The 23900-nt window shown below is 33.2% G+C and overlaps 3 protein-coding genes and 1 long non-coding RNA gene across 9 annotated transcripts; 2 read left to right on the top strand and 2 right to left on the bottom strand.

The window, feature by feature from the left end:
- Positions 1 to 8378: 8378 nt before the first annotated feature.
- On the bottom strand, positions 8379 to 10190 carry LOC121120683 (uncharacterized). Of its 3 annotated transcripts, none has more exons than XR_011780957.1 (3): positions 9722 to 10190; positions 9442 to 9661; positions 8379 to 8584 (listed from the first exon to the last, which is right to left on the bottom strand). It is a non-coding gene; the product is annotated as an uncharacterized lncRNA (long non-coding RNA). The 3 variants fall into 3 exon arrangements; XR_011780956.1 differs by having other exon boundaries at positions 9434 to 9661; XR_011780955.1 differs by having other exon boundaries at positions 8379 to 9661.
- Positions 10191 to 10339: 149 nt separating this feature from the next.
- Positions 10340 to 11346, top strand: snf (U1 small nuclear ribonucleoprotein A snf). The gene has a single exon (XM_040715202.2). It carries the CDS (start codon positions 10465 to 10467, stop codon positions 11116 to 11118), a length of 654 nt encoding a protein of 217 aa, XP_040571136.1. The 5' UTR covers positions 10340 to 10464; the 3' UTR covers positions 11119 to 11346.
- Positions 11347 to 14876: 3530 nt separating this feature from the next.
- Positions 14877 to 19564, top strand: LOC121121072 (ataxin-3). 4 transcript variants are annotated; one of them, XM_071889639.1, is made up of 6 exons: positions 14877 to 14955; positions 15126 to 15267; positions 18237 to 18514; positions 18576 to 19111; positions 19175 to 19291; positions 19367 to 19564. In XM_071889639.1, exons 2-6 carry the CDS (start codon positions 15244 to 15246, stop codon positions 19519 to 19521), a joined length of 1110 nt encoding a protein of 369 aa, XP_071745740.1. In that variant the 5' UTR covers positions 14877 to 14955; positions 15126 to 15243; the 3' UTR covers positions 19522 to 19564. The 4 variants fall into 4 exon arrangements, 2 of the variants coding, with proteins under 2 accessions (XP_071745740.1, XP_040571873.1); XR_011780954.1 differs by having other exon boundaries at positions 14887 to 14955; positions 15762 to 18514; XM_040715939.2 differs by having other exon boundaries at positions 14910 to 15045.
- Positions 19512 to 23379, bottom strand: LOC121121071 (FAST kinase domain-containing protein 1, mitochondrial). The gene is made up of 4 exons (XM_040715937.2): positions 23099 to 23379; positions 22710 to 23006; positions 20872 to 21950; positions 19512 to 20815 (listed from the first exon to the last, which is right to left on the bottom strand). Exons 1-4 carry the CDS (start codon positions 23283 to 23285, stop codon positions 19598 to 19600), a joined length of 2781 nt encoding a protein of 926 aa, XP_040571871.1. The 5' UTR covers positions 23286 to 23379; the 3' UTR covers positions 19512 to 19597.
- Between the last annotated feature and the right edge of the window lie 521 nt (positions 23380 to 23900).

The raw sequence follows: 23900 nt of genomic DNA on the forward strand, positions 1-23900 counted from the left end.
ATAGTTACTTCTCTTGAGCAATGGGATAGGAATTTATGAACACCGTTGGTGATCTGTTCAAAAGTCCACAACTCAGCCCTACGAAAATATTCTGCGTTCGACCATGACCTCCTTGCAGTTAGAGTCAATGTCAGACTTTAAATGGTCACTAGAAGGTGTCGTTTCCTCGGTTTTTTCTGACCATAAGCCGTGAACAACTGCACTGGAAGCAAGGTACCCATCTTCGATTGCAAGACAACACAGGGCTTTTTCCTCTTTTGCTGAGTTTCATTGCAGTATTGTGCACAAGTTGGAGAGTCAAACTTCGTGGCTAACACATTATCTAGCCTTCTATCTCTACTGAAAACAGAGACCTTACCCTCTTTAAATGAAGTGGTTCAAGACCAAGAGGCAATCGATCCCTGAGCCCTCAATTCAGTTCAAAACATTTCACAACCAAAACATTTGGATCACATACGCTTGTGGGTTTAGGGAAAGAAAATAATTTCAGGGGAATCGTTTAGTCTGGGGTGCACCGCAACAAGATATTCTCAATGGTTCATACGCTGTCTCATCCTGGATTTAAATCAACACCGAACCTTAGTGCAGATCTAAATGAATGGACACAAGCTTGCTTAGCTTGTCAAAAAAAGAAAACATCCATATATCCCTATACGTCCAGCACTTTCACTTACGTACATCGGGCTATTCAATGTACTATCTAGGTCTCCTCGCTCTTTTGAATTAGATCTTAGTGATTGTGTAGATTATTTTTCCATTCACATAATTAGACCGGCAAATGGTATGAGAAATACTCTCCCAAACTTCAACATTGATGTACATTGACGTGAATAAAGAGTTTCAATATATTTATTCGAATAGCAACAAAAAGGGACATATTATGAAAGTGTGTCTTATAACTAGAAGGGACAAGAAGTTTAGCTCAACTTTTATTTGGAATGTGTTGAACGTATACGAAAAAAGATACTCCAAAAGCCAATGCATTTGTGAATCACAACAAACAATTTCAATATAAAGCTTCACCTGATTATGGATCACCAATCATCTCCATTTCTGAGAATATTGTAGATAAAAATAGTATTCTATGAAATTAACCTTATCATCCCAATACCCTCAATGCAAGTGGAAATTTAGTAACATTTATTGGGAATTGTGAATTAACTATAAAGTTAATGGTGACATTAGTAAAGTTACAACTCTTATAGGTACAGAGAGAAGAGGTGAATTGCTTCTCAGTTGGAAAACCTGTCAAAGAATTCGAATAATTTCGAAAGTTTTTTTTTTGTTTTTTTTCAAAGATTATATCATCTTCATTACAATTTAATCAAGATTTCAAGTTATAAAACATTTTTTTTTAAATTAATTCAAGATATAAGTATAATCATAGCATAAGTTAACTTTTATATGTACGTAAGAAGGGCTTTCCCCTGTTCTTTTTTCCCTCTCCGCTCCCCGTCTCCCACACACCCCTATCAGCGTGCGTATACGTACGTACGTAGTTGTTGTATTAGTATTGGAGATTATAAAAAGAAGATAGAAGAAGAAGAAAATAAATAAAGGAGCATCAAATTCAGCGCTAAGCCGCTCATAGTGAAGAATTTTTTTACTAACACAACGTAATGTACCTTATACATATCATATACAAAAAAAAAAAAACTACAAACAATGATATAAAAAAAAACTAAATAGATAAACATTAAAAAAATCAACAAATCCTAGCCACAACAAAATCGGAGCAGTAAAGGATTTAAAGGTCCAGCTTTATTTGTGTTAATTTGAACTCGTCTAGAACCACTTCCACTATTCTTGGTGAAGGGTATATACCTCTGAAACGCGCAGCTGAGATAGGAGTATGAAGCTTGTATATCACCTTCGACGCCAAATGTAGTCCCTCGTTGGTCCCATTGAAGCCTTACAGAAACTCATCTGGATAACAGTTTCTTCCTATTTTATCTCCTACACCCTTTCCAACGTTCTCTATGATGCCCCACAAAGTCCTGCAGTACCTGAATATGTAAGAGATTGTCTTCACTTGATTGCACTCCACACAGTGCGCTTGAGCGTCATTAAAATGTCTCCCAGTAAAGAAGACCCACGACGATATCCAATATCTCAGGTACATTTCCATTAGATTCAGGGCTAGTTCCCAAATTGTCTTGAGATATTGATCTACTTTTTCCTTCTTGACTGTTGCCCTAAAAAACTTATTTCTGAAATCGTCCTTTGCCAAGCTCTATTTGGGATATTATATTGACTCCCTTTCCTCGTACTTGGGCTGAGAATGTATTCTCCAAGTTGATTTTGGACCATAATTATCAAGGGGTCAGCAGTCTGAAATGTTAAAATATCGTCTACCATTCTCAATCTAAGAGATGTTACAACATTTGTATGTATTTTTATTTGGAGAAGCTCACTCTCCGAAAGTTTTCCCGATGTTATCTTGTAACCAAGTTTGTGCCCGGTTCAGGTTCAGCGGTTCTATTGGTCTTTGTTCCTTCATTTCAACGGTTTCGTTATCGGTTCAGCGTTATCGGTCTCGGTTCTTTTTTATACAGAATCAGTTTCGTATCAGGCACTTAAAACAAGGAGCATCACTAGAAAATTTAGACTCAGGAAATGATATTCGATTCAAATACGGCCGCAGCTACGTTGTACATATAGTGCATAGTACCCCAAGTTCCAGCAGGGGACCGGAAATCCTTATGAGGGGGGTTTAAGTTTAAAATCTGTAGTGGGAGCTGGTATAGTAAAGTTTGGGAAACCTTGCCTTAAGAAATATAATAGGGCCTCGACAAGGTTAGTAGCAGACCTAGACTTATAATCTACCCCACCCCTTACTCTTGTATTAACACTGTCTGGTGCCTAAAACCCCTCTTCCAGATCCATAAGAAGCCTTTTACTATTTGGAACTCAAATACAAATGTATTACCTGGCGACGTAAAAAAAAATTATTGGAAAACGCTGCAATTGCACAAAAAAAAAAAAAGAACTCAAAAAATTGCATTGTTGAATACAGTTAATTTATTCACAATTCCATCAATTTCATCGGGATCTGGCTCGATAACTTTGCCAGATTTGAGCATACTTGAAAATTTCACTTTTGTTCCATATTAAATTTTGTCTTTTTGTTTTGTTTTTATAATATATATTTTATTTATAAATTATACATCATATATAGGAACAAAAGCACAAGAACCGAGACCGATAAGCAATATATTGCAGTCTCGGTTCTGGTCTTGTTTCAACTTTGTCGGTTCCGGTTCAAGTAGTTCAAGAACCCCAACGGCAAGACCGCTAAAGTTACAACCTTGCTTGCAACACCATCAAAATTAAATAAAAATTTATGCTCAATCACTTAATCAAGAAATATAATGGAGTTTTTATCTGTAATAAAATTAATGCATATGACTGGTCCTCCGATGATAAAATTGTACTCTGTCGGAATGCTGAAGATTATACGTCGTTGAAGATTACTACTGCGAAACAGTTCCTTCCTACCTAAAATAAGTATTCACTAAAATACAAAATGTAGGTATTATTGACCCAGAACCTGGAGTTACAGAATAGTGTTCCCCTTCAATGATGGTTCCAAAACCGAATGGTAGAAGAATTAGACTCGTAACTGATTTGTTTTAACCGATATGTCAGGTTTCCAATTCCCCCTTTTACATCTGTTAAAGATATTGCTCAATCAGTTACTAATGAAATACAGGGTTCTGGAGATTAGATTGTTAAATGGGTTACTTTTAGATACCTTTGGATGCAGAAAGTAGAACTTTAACAATCTTTAACACACCCCGAGTAAAATTCCGATATTGTCGAGCTCCGATGGGTCTTTGTAGTTCTAACGATGATTTTTGTGTAGGGATAGATGGTGTTTTATGCGGAATTAAGAAAGTAGAGAAGATTGCGGATGATATTTTGATGTCTGGCGAAATTTAGAAGAAGTTTTACAAATGGTAGAAGAAGTACTCCAACGTTGGGAGAAAAATAATATTACCATATCAATAGACAAAATTCAATATGGAGCTAAAGTGAAATTTTCATGTATGCTTATATCTAGCAAAGGTATCGAGCCTGATCCCAAATAATTGATGGAATTGTGAAGTTTACAAAGCCAAAAAATCTAACTAAATTAAGATAATTCATTGGCCTAGCCGATCAATTACCTCAATTTCATTAAGCCTATACGATAGTTTAAGCACCATTAAGAGAACTATTAAAGATAAAGATTGAATATCAATGGCAAAAGGAACAAAAAAAAGCTTTCGATGAGAAAAAAGGATTTTGAGCTCACCATCAGTTTTTACTCATTTAGACGTTAGCAAAATTAAAAAGTTAGTTACTGACGCGAATAAACTTGGTTCAGCTCTAACCGAATGGCGAATGTAATAGAAAATATTTAATATTAGTTCTCGAACATTAATTCCAGACAAAATATGATATTCAGTAATGAAACTTGAGTGTTTAGCAATTTCCTGCAGCATGGAAAAATATTTGTACCTTTCAAAAGGTGCTAATTTCCATTTTGAAACAGATCATAATCCACTGGAATGTATATCCAACCTAGTTGATCATGAAATTAACTATTAATAAGATTTTTAAAGCACACTATACCTTATAACTTCAAAGTTAAGTGCATTTCAGGGAAATACAATATTATAGCAGATGTGTTGTCACGATCTCTAGCTTCCAAGCCAGATCGCCCTGCAAAGAAAATTTACAACTTTGATTTGATCAAGTCTGATCTTAAACAAAAAGAACTTGAGAAATTTGCGAGACAAAATACAAATTATCAAGAAATGCATTATGCTGCTTCCATCCACTTGAATCCAGCATCAATCAGTAATAAAAGAATATTTCTCATTTATTGTCCACAATCAATATAGATTCTCTCCCATTCACTTGCAGGCGAGAAGGGAATCAACTGTGATACCGGAGCAGGAGCACTTTCCTAGCATGTACAACATGCAGATACAAAATATTCAATTTCTTCGTCTAACTTTGGCCACCAAATAACACTCTGATCAACAAACTTCATTTCGACCACACATTGACAACTCTTAAAAAAAAAAAAAAAGTTATAATAACGTGTACATCCCAAAACTACAAACCCTTTTCGAGGGCTATCACTGTCCCATACACCCGATTTAGAAGCCTCAACAGGGTTGCAAAGCTTTTGATCCGTCTGTAAAGCGGGAAGGAGGGGCATTTTCTATATAACTATACATTGTAGTAACTATTTAAGGTCATCCAAACACAGAGGATCGTCAACCGGTACGCGGGAAAGATCATCCATATAGAATTATCGATTCCTTTCACATGCTCAATTTTATAAATAAACGGTTGTGGATATACTGCAATGGTTTGTAGGGTGTCTTAATGATGAATTGACGACCAAGTAAATAATGTTTGAACTTCTTCAACCCATAAATAGGTTCTAGTTGCTTCCTTGTCTATTTGAGAATAATAAACTTCACTTCTAGATAACTTTCTTGAAGCAAACACCACAGAGGGATCCACATCATTTTCCAACTACTCTAAAATACCCCAGAGAAGATGAAGCATTGGTTGACAGCACCAATAGCAGAGACGGGTCATAATGAGTAACAACATGAGAGTTAGCTATGGCATACTTTACATTTTGGGACGAAGCTTCCACGGATAGATGTGGTACAAAATGACCATGTTATTGTACTTAGTCCTAGAACAATTTGAACTCAGCCGACGATGCAGGAACAAGGAATTCCAGAACCTCTCTAATTAATTTTGGATTCAGGGGACAGGCACTTTGAGATATGCAAAATCAACTTTTGGGAAAACCCGCGTCGGAGCAAGGTTTGCAAATAATTAATCAGGATGAGGGAGGTGGTGCAACATCTTGTTCGCCACTGGAGAGATAGTTTGGGTAAAGTCGCCACAAACCCGAAAACTTCCATCTGATTTGAGGACAGAAACAAGTGGAGAAGCTTATTCTAAACAATTAACCTAGAAAATAGTATCACACTTTTTCATTTATCCACTGTACAAAGCAACCTTCTAACGGAGTACCAGTGGTATTAAAGAGGGTCTAATGTACTAGGACGAACACTGTCCTGAAGATGAATCATTACCTGAGTCTTTCTAATTTTACTTCCTTGCGAATCATCGAATATAACACTGTGTTTCTTTTCGAGGACCTCCACTCGGGATTTTATAGAATCAAACAGATTGCATGCGTTAGGAAAATTGAGCACCTTAACGAAGTATTCAAAACAACCTTTGACATTTCTACCAGATATTTAGTTAAAATATTAACGTTTGACCCAAGGTCGAGTATAAATTCAACTATTCTTCCATTTATTCTCAAGATGACAAAGGTTCTATCTTCTACTCCTTCATTTATCTGGAATGAGATAGAAGAACTTGAAGGGACAACACATCATAAAATGGCCTAGTTTCCCACATCGGGAACATGCAATGCATTTTTACGTCTGAAAGGCGTGATTTGTCCCACAGAACTTACATTTCCACCCATTTACATTTGGATTAGCCTTAGAAGTAGACAAGGTTGCTTTTTTTCCATTTTGTATCTTTTATGTGATCCCATTTAGAAATATTAAAATTATCTACTCATCTACACCCCCAAAAAATGGCATCACTACAAAATGGAACAAAAATCCTTGGAGATGCCTATTTTTTAAATACCTAAATCTTATTTTAAAATTATACGTTGAATATTTTCGATAATATAAGGTGAAGGGAAGAAATACTAATAGTATCGTTGATTAAAATAATAAACATCTTCTTCTATCAAGAACGTCATCAATTCCCGCCTTACTTATTCAATATTAATATAATATTAGATACTGAAAGTCGATAGATAATTGAATAAAATCTCAAATAACGTCGCCTTCTGGCTGGATTTCTGGAAAAGGAGGCACAGGAATTTGGAAATACTTACCGGACGAGAAACAGAGGGTTTGTCGGATTTGTCGATATAAATGTGCATATAGTCCCACATCCCGAATTAAACGCCACTCATCATCCTCATCCAATATCAAGAGCATGGATAATTATCTAAAAAATTACTTGGTTAAAAGCAGCAGATTACTATTTCAAATACTCCCATTGTATATTGTCAAGTTGAGAGAATTTTCCGCGTTTTTTGAGTCATCCACACCAAATTACGTTCAAAGTTATCAGTAAGAAGTATAAAATATTTACTAATTTCGAAATAGAACTCTGAACTTTGTACCATCTAACAGTAAATTTTCTTCTTTTAAAAAAAAATTTAATCATGAAATATGATTCTATTTTAGCTAAAAATATCAAGAATAATGATACACAACTCATTAAATGGCAAAAACAACAGCTTAAATGGTCACAACAATGGAGGTAGTATCTTTGGATGGTTCGGAACTAGTTTGTCTGACACTAGTTTATTCATTTAAAGACTTGGGTATGATCATTAGGTTTTCCAATATTACATAGTCAATAAATGTTACTTTTTTATCACTTAAGGATTAGCTATGGTTGATAAGCTCCAAGAAATGGTGTTTAGAAAATTCATAAAAGGCAAAAACAACTGCTTAAAGGGTCACAACAACGGGGGTAGTTGCATTGGGTGTAGCATTATAATTAGTAATTGTGGGTATTCTTCATGATAATAGTATGTAGTTATACAAGCATAAATAATGGGGGAAAATGATGCTCTTAATAAGGAGCAATATCGCTGGACATTACTACATAATCTGCTTTTGCTCTAAATCATTACGATGTCATGTTAAAAAACAACATTAAGTAAAGAATGCTTTCCTGAATTGTCTTATCAGTTATAAAGGAATCTTATTTTTTATATCATATTAGAAGTGGTCTTTGCAACTTAGAAACGCGTCTGCAATAGGTCTTTATCAACATTCGAACCACAACTTCTGTGTTGTGTTTATAAAATAATCATTAATGAATATAATTAACATGAGAATATTTTTCTGCAATGGAACACTCAATAATTTACCTATATGATATATAAAGCATTTGAACAACACCTATTTATCGTACTATCATTTCATATTGAACTAAAATATGCAATCGTATATATATCAATAAATTTAATATCGTTTTTCGGTCAAATGTTCCAAATAGTCCTTTGGCAAAATGTCCGTTCGTCAAATTGTCCTTCGGCCAAAATTCCGCGCACGAGGTATAATATATATTAAATAACTTAATGCTTCGTGTCCGAGTGGCATCGAGATTAGATACCAAAGGTCCAGAACCGTGCCATCATTAGCAAACAACAGCTTTCTAGAATCAAGAATAGTTTAAATAGTTACAAACGACTATATATCAAGAAATAAAACACTTTCTAAATCAATTAAAGCTATGTTCTCTTCAACCTCTTTAAAGTAAAAATTAGACAATAACATTTTATTCTTCAAATAAAAAGATGTAGCAATTTGCAGCAATGTTATTCCGGATTGAAAATAATAAAATGTGTACCAATAGATAATATCAACTTATATATTCATAAATAATTATAAAGCTATAATCAAACAGTTCTAATACCATCTGGAGGAGCACAAGCTCCAATCGGCATTCATGCAACCTGTTGAGAAAAAAAAAAGATCTTTGATGATAAATTTCACTTTATAAACACATATGAACTTTGAAAAATAATAATTTATTAAGCAATATATAATATTTGTCGTAGTTGTAATTTTATCTGAACGTTACGTGGTATTTTAAGGAACTCTCCCATATGATATTAGGATAATATTTGAAATCCCAAAAATTTGTTCTTGAGCAAAAAGTGATAAATTGACTGAATTTATACAATTCAAAATTAAAGTAGATTTACGTTAAAGAGTTTTCTAACGTAAATGTTGAAAAAACTATTAAATTAATTATTTAAACTAATCAATTTGTCCTTCAAAAATAAAGTATCAACTTCAGGTTGTTTTTGTAAAAGATAGTTATTCAATAAATTTGATTCAAATAATTAATATGAAATATTATTCCTCGATTGATCTTTCAATACTAATGTGATTAATTCATGCAGTCGGTGGAATCAAGTGTATTCGGACAAGGAGTTAAATGGATTTAGAGTCGCATAATTCATATGGTTGGATTCAGAGAAATATTATTCCAGACTATAAATTCAGAATAATTGATTCTTAGAAGTGTTTAGTTTTTTTCTGAAATTGTTTATGTTGATATTAATTTTAAAGACTGAGAATTTAAATTTAATTTTTAGAGTAAGATTCGAATAGTTTATGACGTTGGATTTATAATGTTTAGAGAGCTCAGCTCCGAATCTGCATTTATTTTAAAATTTGCGACTCCAAATCATAATTCTCTGTGATCCAAACCGACACTGTGAGTAAATGCATATGACTCTTCTAACTCCAGGCTCACTCATCAGCCATAATTATTACTTTATAAGAATTAAATGTACATAGTTACTAAAAATAACATCATTTTGATATTTTCAAGTCTATGAAAGGGGATATAGGGAATCGATACAGGTCTGAGTGATGTTTCCAATTAGTTCAATTTTGCCACCAAGTATAAGAATCTTCAATATTCCAATGAATTAATTACATTACTAATGTAAAAGTAATGCAGTAATATGTCATATTATTGGAATAAAACTTTTTCTAATTCCAAATTCATTCAACTCCGTCTGTAAATAAATGCAACTTTATTAACTCCCGGCTCAATTAAATATAATTATTTAAAATACATTATTTTGAATCCTTCTAAACTCAAGAATTGGGTACGAGCAATCAATAGAGTCTGTATGAAGTTTTCCATCCCTTTCTGTTGATTAACTAACTTAATACAGAACCATCGTTATAAATTAATTATATTATTATTCAAAGATCAATGCAAGATAATATTTCATATTATTTGAATGTAACTTACTTCATAATCAAGTAAATAAGTTGACACATTATATTTGAAGGGAAAATTCGTCAGTTTAATAATATTTTAAACGTTTACTTTAGAAAACCCTTTAACATATATCTACTTTGATTTTGAGTTGTATACATTAAGTCAATCCATCATTTTTAGCTCAGGAACATTTTTTAGGATTTCAAATATCATACCAAAATGGAAGAGGTGCTTAAAATACCTCGTGAAAAAATATATAATTATAACTGATACAAATATAAGTATCTTGAAGTTTACAAAGCGGAATCTATCATTAAAAATGAGTTTTCAATACAATAGGATGCGTGATTAGAGCTTATGCTCTTCCAGATAGTGTTAGACCTCATTGAATTGGCTAGCTACTACCAACTGATAGTGGCTCTTATTTTCTAGTCTATAGGGGGGGAGAGGTTGCGAGATGCAATAAACATAATATTAAAAAAGTAGATAGCATCATTTACTAGCTAAGTAAATTGTTTATGAGATTCCCTGAGAATTGTTGTACCGGGTTTTCACTCCAACTTCCAAGGCTTAACGAATTAATTATTCATAATGGATGCTAGACCGAGCCACACAATTTACATCAACAATTTAAATGAGAAAGTGAAGAAAGAGGACCTCAAAAAGTCCCTTTACGCCATTTTCTCCCAATTTGGACAAATCCTGGAAATTGTGGCCTTAAAGACTCTCAAAATGCGTGGACAAGCATTTGTTATATTCAAGGAGATCACGTCTGCCACGAATGCAATGCGATCCATGCAGGGATTTCCCTTCTACGATAAGCCCATGAGGATTGCCTTTTCCAAGACGGATTCCGACGTCATTGCTAAAATCAAAGGCACCTATCAAGAAAGGCCCAAGAAAGCTGCAAGTGACTCTAAAAAGGCCAAGAAGAAGGCTGCGAAAGAAGCCGCAGCTAGGCAAATTTGTGCATTGGCTGGAGCCAATGCTGTTCATCCTGGAGAAGCACCTCCCAACCAAATTCTCTTCTTGACGAATCTACCCGACGAAACCAACGAAATGATGTTGAGCATGTTGTTTAACCAATTTCCGGGTTTCAAGGAAGTACGTCTTGTTCCAAATCGACATGACATTGCCTTTGTGGAGTTTGAAAATGAGGTTCAGTCTGCAGCTGCGAGAGAGTCTCTTCAGGGATTCAAAATTACGCCTAATGCCTCTATGAAAATTTCTTTTGCCAAGAAATAAGTATAAGTTGAGGGACTCTAATTATATACAACAATATTCAAGCAGATTATGTTAAGGTGTTGTGCATTGCACCTAAGCACAACTGCTATTTGTATTTATAAACCAAGGTTTGATAGCTAATGTATAACTATCATGTTTTTTTTTCTCTCACACTATTTACTGTATCAAGTATTTTTTCATTGTTTACCCTCATAGTGAAAATAAAATCTTATAGAAATATCTCATTTATTTAAAGCAGATTTTTTATTAGGGCTATGTGAGGCTGTTCATATAACTTATAATCTATTTTTAATGTCTTATTTAGCCCTTAAAATATATTTATGAACCAAGAATGGGTTAAGTACTTTGGTATTTGTGTTTAAGTCCTATAATTTCGTACTTATACTAAAGTATTTATGATACACGAGGGCTGAAACTTGGTTTAAAAAGTAGTACTTATGAATATTGAAGTGCTTTCGACAGAAAAATAAGAGAAATATATAACTTATTTTATTAAAAATTTCTTTAAAAACTACATATTTTCATAAATTGAAAGTAATAAATATTGCGTTTCCAGTCCTCTGACGTAATTGCTTTCAAGGAAGCTTCTGAGGCCTATCTTGTTGCCCTCTTCAAGGAGACCAATTTGTGTATAATCTACGCCACGAAGGATATCCTACTCTCTCGTGGTATCGGTGGTGAACGTATTTAAATGGGAATTAAAATTTGAGATTCTTGATCCAAACGCCCCTTAGATCATCTGTACGTGGAAAAGTGCATTTGGCACAGCCTAGGTGCCTTCAGAGGCAGATGCTACACCAACACACAGGGTAGAAGAAGTAGGACCGCAGTTTTGATTTCTCTGGAGGTGATTGTTGATCTCTTATTGATCTCCGGCGGCGAATCTCTCAAAGATATTGTGGACAAAAGAGGATGCACATAGCCTTTGACTCTGAATGAATTATCTAGTTGCATCGATTAGCTAGGAAATCTACCATTGGTACTGATTTGTTGGAAGATGAAAAGTGGCTATAGTCTAACATTATAACAAGATGGAATTGTCAGCTTAAGGTCATTATATATTATGTCTTCTCTCGAGGAATTTCTAAGCTAATTTTAAGTAATTTAATTCTTATGAAAGTAAACCAACTCATAAAATGGGATTAAGACAAAAGAATAAGTAAATATATTCTTAATAGTACTTACACATCTAATTAAATACATTGCAAGTACTTGTAAATAACATAAATACCTTAAAAAAATAATAATCATCAGCTTTCTACTTGTACTTAAAAGTGGAATAAAGTACTAGAAAAAAGTTAGATATTATCAGTGGTTCCTAACCGAGGCTCCGAGATTTCAAAAATAAAACATTTGGTTGATCATATTCTATATGCTGTAAGATATTTAAAAATGTTATAGGGCTCTGTTGTGATAAAAAAAACAGATTAGATTAAAGATACAGACACATTAGAATGGTTATATCGACAATGTATGGTAAAGCTATGTTTCGTACTAATAAGCATAGTTTAAGGTATTGGAAGTTTACTTAATGGTAAATCTTGTCCAAAAAAACTTTAACTTAAAAAATACACATTCTGGAGCACTTTTTTCAATGCAAAGATATTTCGGTATAGTACATCAAAAATAAATTCACACCCAGTGTTATTTTCGTTTTCTTTCGTCACATCTTTATCGCATTTGGTCTCATCTTTATTTCGTTAAGATAAGGGTGGATTAGTTTTAGTCGACAAAATATTCAAAAATTGTTTCGTCTCGTAATCGTCATGCAATAAACATTAATTGTTAACGAATACATTTTATTTAGTAATAGCTGACAGGATTAACATATCCACACTACGTAAGGCCAAAAAGACGGACAAAGTCACTCAAAAATACTCCATTGTAGAGATCTTCCAGTATTCTCAAAAATTATTTTTGAAATGGTTAGTATACTTATAGAATACTTGGAAAACTGTTCTTTATTGAATTGTATGCAATAGCTAAATTTTAAAAGTTGTTTTTTTAGTGAATTATTGTTTATAGACCATATAAAGATACCTGAATAATCTGTAATGACTCAAAGCTTGTTTTACCCTACATTATACAAATTAGGAAGATCACTAAAATGAAAATACTTTAAAGAAGACCATTTATGGAATTTTACTTTAAAATCTCTATTAGGATCCGCAGTCTAATTATAATGAAGCTGAGACGATCCGTAAAAATAGGGAATCGTGATTAAAGATTAACTTTCTACCTTAGTAGACTACAATCAATTCCAGAGTCAAGTTACGAATTTTTATATTTTAACGATTTCATTGCTGTTATCAGGTAGATCGTAAACAAAATGTATTTTTTTATTTGGTCAGTAATCAATTCTCATGACATTAGCATCGACTATTAACAAATTTTATATCTTAAGTAATAATAAACAAATTAATTAATCATTCAAATGAATATTCTGAAGTTTACTTATATTAGATAACTTGTTTCTGTTCATTGTTCTTCTAGTAATACTGGTTTACTATCTGGTGGGCTTGGTCTGGATCCCTTCATATGTGGACTTTTCATGATTATGTAATGTTAAAGAGGAAAAAAAATATTAAGCAAAACCATATTTTCAAAATAGAATATTTTTTAATTCTTGACACCTGCAATAAGAAATGTTCTTTTATTACTTATTAGTCATCATAGAATTTTAGCTAAAGATGACATTATGCGGAAGAAATCATAGTCCATAGGATGACTATATTTTGATTAATATTTTGAAATCATAATATCTTTGGTGGACTTCTGGTTCAAATTTACAATCCCCTCTCTGAAAGAATACTGTATAAATTAGGGCAAATATACTCTTATTCAATTTTTAATTGGCAAAAAACCATTAAAAAATGACAACTTCTTCAAGAAATATTATATATTTTGAGTTACAATTTTATAATTTGACAAATAAAGGGTTTAATCTTTTTTTTTTTTTTTTTTTTTTAATAAATTTAGGACATAAATAAAACGAATAAAACCTGTGTACTTCATGAATTTATAGGAAACTACCCGGACATGATATAAAAAGCGGAAATGTCTGGGAAAAGAGGAGGGATGTCCTTCTTAATAATCCATAGAGCTATCTGGATAATATTGTTATTCATAATACATTAATATAATGTGCCCTGTTCTGCATAATATTTTATTTATCCAAGAATATTTCATGAAGAAATTTAAGTCAACAATAAGATATTACTTACTTAGGGCAACGTAGTCTTTTTATATCAAGTGATAAAATAAACAATCATATTATTTGTATATAACATTGGAGGATACAATTGTAATCATCAATAATCATTCTTCATAATCAAATGAAAATAGGCAGTCCCTAACATGAGATAAATTTTGTTTGTTATAGTAATATTTTATAAATCAATTACATAGGATTAAATAAACGGCCGACCTTCCTCAAGGTCAAAATAAATAGATAGCTTATATATTGCTATGCAAAATTTCTTAATGCATTTTACAACTATGTATAATTAATTGATCCTTTCATTATTTTTCGGAAAGGACTTAGAAATGGCTAATGAGTGATTAAATGATCTTAAATTCATAAATATTGCGTAATTATATGATTTGACGAACTTTGATTGCAAAAAAAATAAATATTAAGGAAAGCCCAATGACGTCAAATAGCTGTTCGAGGTTATGTTTGATGATGTAAGTTGGGCAACTGTTTGAATTCTTTCCTACCTAATAGTAATATATATATTCTTTTATATATGAACCCTTGGCTAGTAATTCTTTGCCTAAATATTTAATGATTTATGTCGTAAAAGCTATTTGAGTAGACTTTAAGAATTGGTGGATGTATGTAGTAGGGAGTTCTTTGAAATCCTTCGTATAATTGATCCTATAATGATGATTGTATAATAAAAAAATAGTTGTAACTTTTTAAAGGTTTAAAGCGGGTTTTTGGCCATTGCTTCTGGGCCATAGAATACTTGATAGTCACTACTTTACTTATTTATTCATAACAGATTATTGTTCTGGAAAGAAGAAGTCAATTCGCCACATTAGACTGTTGGATATAAATTATTCTAATTGAAGCAGTGAAAGAAAGGGGATCCAGGATTTGACGTGTGTAACTCAATCTTCATGGAAGCCATTTATCACGAGCAGGTGCGATCTTTTTTCATTATCATGTCGAATATTTGAGGATCATGATGATCCAGCTCTCCCCAAATAGCAAAAACACTTTGTCATGGTTTGGCTAAAGTGGGATTTAGGGGATGAAAGGAATGCAATTTCTTTGATTATGTGTGATATTTGTATTACCGAATTATTGAGCTGAGGAAGAGTGAATGAAGTCCTTCTAAAATGGACTCCCGAATGAGTCCCACTAATCATAATCAATTGTAAATTGAACAGAAAAATACCCCAAATTAATAGCTAGTCCATTTAATTTTTATATGAGTAAAATTTGAGCGTCCTCCATTTTCTGAAGGAGAATAATTAAGGAAGTTGAGAATTGAAAGGATTTAGTTATAATATGATCTCTATCGAGTTTCCATCATCGGGTTTTTTAATATCAATATTACCTACTTTCATATCTGTAGTTAAATCATTAATTTATTTAACAAGATTTACAAGAAATAACTTATTTTCCATTACAGCTTAATGTAACAAGAACACAGCTTTTACTAGAAGACCCGATGTTGATCGTTAGATTTCATGATCCGACTCTACTTCAAATTATCTTCTCTTTCGGACGCTCATTATAATAACTTGACTAAAACAGACGAGTCCATCTTTGTTCAGTTTTCTGTGTGTACATCTAATCATTATTTCAAATCTGTGATACATTTAACGCAATTGATAATTAAAATTAATGAATTACTCATAATGGCGATGTCAACGAATAGACGAGGTGATGATAATGGAGGATGTGATGAAGAAGGGGATCAGCATCCTGCTGCCTCCTTTAGTTTGGGGGTTGAAAATTCCCCAGAGATGTCAAGAGAAATTAGATTCGCTATTGCTCATCAATATGCTGCGTCTCAGAATAAGGACGATAATTTTTTATTTAATGGTGATTGTTACATGGATGATGAAGAGGATGATGTTCTACGGATTCAACGGATAGATTCTCGTGATATCGTTTATGAGCCTAAACGGAAAAAATGTAAATATTTGGGAAAATATCTGATGGGGGATCTTCTTGGTGAGGGATCCTATGCTAAAGTGAAAGAAGTCATGGACACGGAAACACTATTTAGGAGAGCAGTTAAAATCATGAAGCGAAAAAAACTAAGGAAAATTCCTCATGGAGAAGCAAATGTGGAACGAGAAATAAGATTACTCCGAGGTCTTCAGCATCATAACGTTATGAGGCTCATTGATGTATTTTATAATGAAGAAAAAGGAAAAATCTACATGATTTTAGAATACTGCATCGCAGTTCTCAAAGACATGCTTGAGTCTAGTCCTTCAAAAAAGTTTCCACCATCTCAGGCACACGAATACTTTATACAATTGGCAACTGGGCTGGAGTATCTACACTCTCAAAGAGTGGTTCATAAAGACATTAAACCAGGGAACCTACTATTAAACACATCTGGAGTTTTGAAAATTGCTGATTTCGGAGTTGCAGAATGTTTGGATTTGTTTGAAGACCCATGCAAAGCTCAATTAAAGCAAAGTCAGGGCACACCTGCCTTTCAATCCCCAGAAATAGCCAATGGGTTAGAATACTTTCCAGCCTATAAGGTGGATGTTTGGAGTGCTGGGGTCACATTATTTAACTTTGTTACTGGACAATATCCCTTTGAGGGTGAGACCATTTTCCGTTTGTTTGAAGCTATTGGCAAGGGAATATTTGAGTTTCCCCTAGACGGAGCTGGCCTAGACTATAAACTGAAAGATCTCATTTCTGCTATGCTAACCAAAGATGTGCATAACAGACTAAGCGTTTCTCAGATTTTGAATCACGATTGGGTAAAGAAGAAGCATATTCCATTGGGTCCTCATGTCCCTATCAGTTCTTCTGCTCACTCTCGTGATGAAGATAGTACTGTAAAAGATCCAGATCCATCCACTTCGCTAATACCCTACCTAGTAAGTCTTCATTTTGGGGATGAGGACGAAGAAGAGAATAATAGCCAGATTAATAGGGAAACGCCTAACCCTTCCCAATTACCGGAGCATGAATCCTCGACAAAAAAGGATGATTCAAAGACAACTAAATGTTTAAAAGTGAAGAAGCTGAGCAGTGGATGTGCCATTACATAGCAGTTAGACAGTATTCGGGAGTATTATATCTAATTAAGAAAGATATTCTTAGATTCCTTTATATATTATTAATGTGTCACTCAATACTGCAGATGTCTTTGGAAATCAGAAGAAAGTATGATAATAATGGTTACGTTCATTATTATTATTATTATTATTTTTTTTGATTGCTGGAAAATATGTTTTAGAATTTATTAAATTTAATATTATTCAATCTTTCATTAAATACATGCAGATTAATTTTTTTGACTCTTATCTTCTGTATGACAAATCTATATCAAGACAATGTGTTTTCTCCTTATGCTCGAGTCACATATATCATACAATGACATGATTTGCTATCTATTTAAGTGAAATTAAGTCATTTCCTCTTCAGTTTAAAAAAACTTTTTTTTTAATAATATAAAGAAAAAAACGCTAAAAAAATCATTTTCATTCGATGCCATTTAGTTACTTTATCCTAAATTCTCGGTAAAATAGTAATAATAATCATGTCAAATTTTTAGTTTCGCTCATTGTTTAGTGTGCAAATTTATTTCGCCCCCTTTCCCCTGCCTATTATATACGCTTAAATATTTTATTCCTTTAATCAAACTGGTGATGTTAATATTTATATATATTATACAATATTTTCGTTTGTCGCAAATTTGCTGTTATTGACAATTAAAACTAATTATTAAAAAAGCATAATTATTATATACCTATGATTTTTTTTTTTTTTTTTTTTTTTTTTTTTTTTGTAGAACAGATAATATAATTTAATTTCTAATGAAATTCCCCTTTTTATTTATTTACATAGTTACAACGAACTCTAAATATCTTTTTGTATAACTAATAATTTATTTTTTATGAACTGACAGCAAGAGGGTCAACTCTGTGCCCAACATTGCTTGAATGTGCTACTTCAAGGACCTTACTATACGGCCATAGTTTTGGCATCTCTAGCTAATCAATTGGACGTCGAAGAAGGTATACATTATGAGCCAACGAATCGTCCTAATGATGCCTCTCATAATATGGATGACACAGGGTTTTTCTCTGTTCAAGTCTTAAGTCGAGCTCTTCAAGTATGGGGTTTGGATTTTGCACAGTTGAACTCTTCGGAAACTAGGGTAGTGAATGCAAGGGATTATCCAACGTGAGCATATCCTACTATTTTAAAGGCTGAATTTGATTATTTTTTTCTTATTCAATAATAGAATCCAGAAGGGATATATATGTAACTTTGAGCAGCATTGGTTGACAATTCGTCGAATCGGAAATCAATGGTTTAACTTAAATTCACTTTTGGCCTATCCTGAGCTCCTCTCTGATACTTATTTATCCGAATTCATTGCTCAACTGCAAAGAGAAGGATATTCGATATTTGTGGTCTTTGGGGAGTTTCCCCACTGTGAAGCAGATGATATTTTAAGAATGACTCCTGCCGTTCAAGCTCAACCTCCTCCTCTAATTAATGAAGCTCCCAAAAGAGGACAAGAGACAGCGTCTAATGATCCTGATCTACAAAGAGCGATTGGTATGAGTGTTGGTCAAGATGTTGACTTGCAAAAAGTTCTTCAATTAAGTCGGGAGTCTGTCATGGCTGAGGCGATGGAAAGACAAAGAAAAAACCCAGAAGCGCCTTTAGAATTACCTTTCAACTTCAGTCAGTCAGACGGAGATTCTGATCTGGACTTGGCTATTAAATTAAGTGAGGCATCTTTCGCGCAAGAAGTCATGAAAGAACAAAAAGGTAACTTATGAGTTACTGATCCATGCTGTATTTTCTTACAGTCCTTCTATTTGTCTTCCCTAGATATGGCAACATGTATCTCAGGAAGCAGTACTGTGTTACCATCTAGTTCAAAAAGGAAGAGCAACAAAGGATATGGACCGCCTACGTCCATGTACTCATCAAATATATCGACTAGTGGTGAGTTTTCAAATAAATAAGTTTTAAGTTTATTATTTAGTTAATCCTAACCACCTCTCTCTTTCTTTTCAAAAGAATCCGTTCCAACACAGACTCAAGGACCAGATGGACAAAAACTTGGCGGAGAGGATAAGGTTGAAGAAGTTACTCCAAATATGCATGATATCCGTTTAAGAAGAATTGCATTTTTAGAGAAACAAGTTCAGGAACAAAAGGGAAATAAATCATAATATAACGTTTAATATAATAAAATATATGTATAGTATAACATAACTACAATAATTAATTTGACATTAAGTCAATCCATTATAAAGACATACATTTCTTTAAATGAAGGGATTTTGAGTCGTCACAGCTCATTTTCATAGAGTTCCATTCTTTTTCTTCAAGGCCTATCACAGTATAACCCAGGGTTTCAAGCTCTCTAGACTGAAGTTGAAACTCTCCTCGATTACTTTCTTGATAGAGAGGGAAAATAGCAAATTTCTTAAGCTTATTTAAGTTTAATTTTGAGTGTCTAATTGCCGTAAACGAGAGCCCCATTGTTGCATCAACCACATTTCCTTCCTCAAAGTTGATTTCAAAAGGGATATGGTGAAAGTATGGACTAAAGACTCCGTAGCTAATGAATTTAGGATCTCCGAATAATACCATAAGACTATCGTAGATTCCATTTTCAAAAGTTAATGATCGACGTAGTCCATTCTGAATTTTTCTTAATCTTCTCATTATTGCTTCATTGTTCTCCTGACAGAATTTTTGATGAAACCATGGGATTTTGAACTCTGGATGTAACAAATGAGCAGCTCGATTAAGCCGCATCAAACATATTCTAACCCTATGTAAATGAGCGTTGGTATTTACTTTCGAGCTCTCAGCGAGCTCCTTATCGATTTTTTCCATAAACTCTAAACTGAAAATCATTTGAATCAGCTGCTCACTGAGACAACGATATGTTATCAAAACAAGGGTCATTTCTAATATTGAACTACATCTCTCAAATGCAATATTCCTATAGATAGATTTATGAACTAGAGTAATAAAGTCTTCATTTTCGGAAATATCAATGTTCATTTTATGCGCCATATTTAGAATGGAGTGAATACAATCGTAACTTTCAGAATGTCTTTGGTTTTCAACAACGAATTCCATCCAACTTTTGATGGTTGATCTGTCGAGGGGATTGTGGACTTTATTCATAACTAAGAACTCTGATAAACTGAGAATGAGTTCAATGGATACTGGGTAATCCATCACAACTTTCTTAATGAGGTTTTGAATGTTCTTCTTAGTTTCTTCATTTTTAATATTCATATTAAGTCGTCGCAATGCCTTCAGAAAGATGATTAATTTATTCCCCTTTAAATCTTGACTAGAAATCTCATCAATTCTCTCTAAGATAATTTTTCCAAGAGCTTTGAGATTCGGAGAAGAATTTATATTATGTGACCTAATGGCACGGCCAAAACTGAAGGAAAGCTTAAATAGATTTAGAGCATTGATTTGTGGACTCATGCTTCTGAACTGAAATAATGAAGGACATTAACTGTAACACAAATTAAGGATTGTCATAATTATACCTTCAAAATATACGTGTCGTCGATTTCATGGTTTTCATTAATGTAAGCTAAAATATACGATAGCTTATTCACAAAGGTTGATACAATAAAAGTGTCCATCAATGAATCATTAAGACGCTTAATGGCTTCTTTTTCGACAGCATGTAATTCAGGAGAGTTTAAGAGGGACTCTGGTAAATATTGTTTATTTACTTGATAATTTCCAAAAAATCGTAACATATCTGTTTCATTTGGCGTACGACAAGCGGCTCCAAGGACTTCAATAAACCGTTCCTCCTCTCTTGGATTTACAAAGTCAATGCTTGAAGACATTTGAAGAATATCATTCACATGAAAGTAGAAATCTGGACCCTTGTTATTACCGAGTATCATGTCTGTAAAACTTAACCATTCCCCGAAAGAAAAAGTTCTCTTTTCCAACTTGAGCATTTCTGTCATGACTTTTAGCTTTGAGTATGAGCCATTGGAAATAACTTCATCATTGTAAATACTTCTAAGAGCTCTCAAAAGCTCTTCCCGGATAACAGAGCTCCCTTCTCCGATTTTCTGAAGTAAACCGGAAAGTCGAACTAATCGAACCCAGCGCAATTGATGTAATTTATTTTTTAGTAAGAATATAATCTTTGGAATGACGTCACTCTCTTTCAAATTGAAGTCATTATCATCTTGCGATAATATATTTTCAATGACAGATGCGATTTTGACGAGTCTTTGCACCAAAGGTTCATCCACAACAAGGGTAGGCTCCAAAATGATTTCCTTCACCTTATCTAAATAGAGCTGAATCAACTCATTACTCATAACAGTTCTTAGTGAAAAAACACATATGGTCAGTTGATTAAGCTCATCTGGTGTGGAGGCCTTCTCTAAACTTGCACGTAGACTCGGAAGGGCATCAATCAAATAAAGACACCACCATATTCGAGGTCTAACTTCAAAGTCCATGTTTCTGTTCACTGTGTAGCGTATGCCTACAGCTATATATGATAAACTTTCAGGACTTATATCATTAAATTGATCATGAAAGGAAAGAAGCATGTCGCTCATAAGTTGTGTTTTAAATGAGATTCCTAGTCGAGCTACAAAATAAATATAATAAATAATTTAATAATTGTTATAAAATAGTTGTGAAAGTAAAATATATGAGTAGTTAACACAAACTCAATTTGGAACAATAATAAATATCAATGTATAATCATTTATTGATAATAGAGTTCCATATTTCATAGATATACTTCGATCAATTATGAGCATTGTATTCAAATCTCTGGATTTCTGATGTCCATCTTAAAATATTTTAATAGGCCAAAGAACCTATTAAATTAAATTTCATGAAAAATAGCTTCATAAAACAAAACTATTAAATACAAAATTATTTAGCAAAAGTTCCTTTATTTGGGGAGGGCTACACCCCCCCCCACCCTGGGGTGGCCCCTGCTGTTAGAGTATCAGAAAATACGAGTTGAATTCAAATACTTTGCAATGCTTATAACGTATTACGCGTGTTCTACGCATTTTGATGATATTGAGACAATTTCGCTAAAAAATACTACTTGAAGTAAGAATGAGTAGTGGGTCGCACTTAAACATTAAGAGGGCCGCTAAGCGTTTCGCAGATTGTATATCGATCATCCACGGAGAATAAAATATATGCATTATCATCATATCAAGTATTGTAAGTCCATCATTTAAAATTATTCATCTAATTTTTGAATAGAAACTTGTACAATTTGTACAAAATCGTAACTTGTACACGACTAAATTGGGATGGTCAATTTTTGTTCAACATTGTTTGTATGTTGACAATACAAATATATAGAAAAACAAGACATCATTACTTAAACACAGGAAGATGAATGAGGCGATAGGAAGAGGGATCTTGGAAAAATGAGAATGAAAGTCCTTTATTAATTCATTAAATGGGGTTTCTTCGTGTAGCGCCTTGTTGAATTTGTTAAGTGCAGAGTATTGTATGTATAGATTATTAATGGAAATATCCAATACATTCCTAAAGGATTTTTGTAGGTGAAAGAGAGTGGCAATGGCCTGGCATGTTTGACGATAGTCTTTGTGATATAGTCCGGAGTAAATCTTGAAAACTTCTTCTACTGAGCCAGCCTCACTTAACTTCTTATCTATATCATGAAAAAAACCGGCAATTAAGTCATGAACACTATTATTATTAATAGTACCAAAGGTGGAGTATCAAACAGAATTATTTATTTACCTCCAAGATCTGGAAATAAGAAGTGACGTTGTGATCCAATGGGATCTACTCTTCCAAGGCGATATTCAATTTCCTCCATTTGTCGCTTGTCTCCTTTAGTAGAAGAGTTTGGCTCAAATGGAAAAGTCGAGTAATTTGACCTACGAATCCATAAATGTCGATGTAGTAGTAACCGTGATCTCCTCATGTTTTGATTTTTTTTAGATTTATTTATTTTATTTTTTATGATTTTGACGTCACGCAAGGATGAGTTTTTCAGCTGCTTGCTGGTTCATCACTGTACTGTGATCGTGATGTCATTTAATGTCATGAATTATAACGTTTTCACTGACGTCATAAGTTATATAATAATATGAGGAGACGCCATCTTCGGGGCTCGAAGTTGATATTTGATTAATTATATAAAATAGACAAATTTGTAATATATCGTGATTAAACACCATTAAATGGTTTTAAGAATAAGAAAAGAATCAACATCTGCATTGAATACTACTTGATGTAAATAAACAAAATTGTAATAATATATTTTTAATAGATTTTATGGCTAGAAATATGAAAAAACTGGGCAATAGAGGGGGGAAAAATAATAAGACATGTTTATTCATGTTCTTTTATTTGTTGGTACCATTTTAACATCCAATTGTTCACTAATTCCCTTAAAATTAATAAAAAAGGGTTTTATTATTATAAAACGTGGTTGTTTAGGCCCCCAAAAAGGCCGACATCAATAATACTCACGTCACATGAAAACGCTATATTTAGATTTGGAATTTGTCTAAATCCTCGTGAGTGTAAATCAAAA

The sequence above is a fragment of the Lepeophtheirus salmonis genome, chromosome 6 (assembly GCF_016086655.4).
Source record: "Lepeophtheirus salmonis chromosome 6, UVic_Lsal_1.4, whole genome shotgun sequence".
Lineage (NCBI taxonomy): Eukaryota > Metazoa > Arthropoda > Copepoda > Siphonostomatoida > Caligidae > Lepeophtheirus > Lepeophtheirus salmonis.

Bases quoted from the DNA above. Each gene is read 5' to 3' on its own strand.
- snf (XM_040715202.2), top strand. From the start codon at position 10,465: ATGGATGCTAGACCGAGCCACACAATTTACATCAACAATTTAAATGAG.
- LOC121121071 (XM_040715937.2), bottom strand. From the start codon at position 23,285: ATGAGGAGATCACGGTTACTACTACATCGACATTTATGGATTCGTAGG. The intron at 21,951-22,709 runs GTAATGATGTCT...TTTATTTTGTAG, and splicing joins ATTCATCTTCCTGTGTTTAA to CTCGACTAGGAATCTCATTT. The intron at 20,816-20,871 runs GTATAATTATGA...TCATTATTTCAG, and splicing joins ACGACACGTATATTTTGAAG to TTCAGAAGCATGAGTCCACA.
- LOC121121072 (XM_071889639.1), top strand. From the start codon at position 15,244: ATGGAAGCCATTTATCACGAGCAG. The intron at 18,515-18,575 runs GTGAGCATATCC...ATTCAATAATAG, and splicing joins AATGCAAGGGATTATCCAAC to AATCCAGAAGGGATATATAT. The intron at 19,112-19,174 runs GTAACTTATGAG...TGTCTTCCCTAG, and splicing joins AGTCATGAAAGAACAAAAAG to ATATGGCAACATGTATCTCA.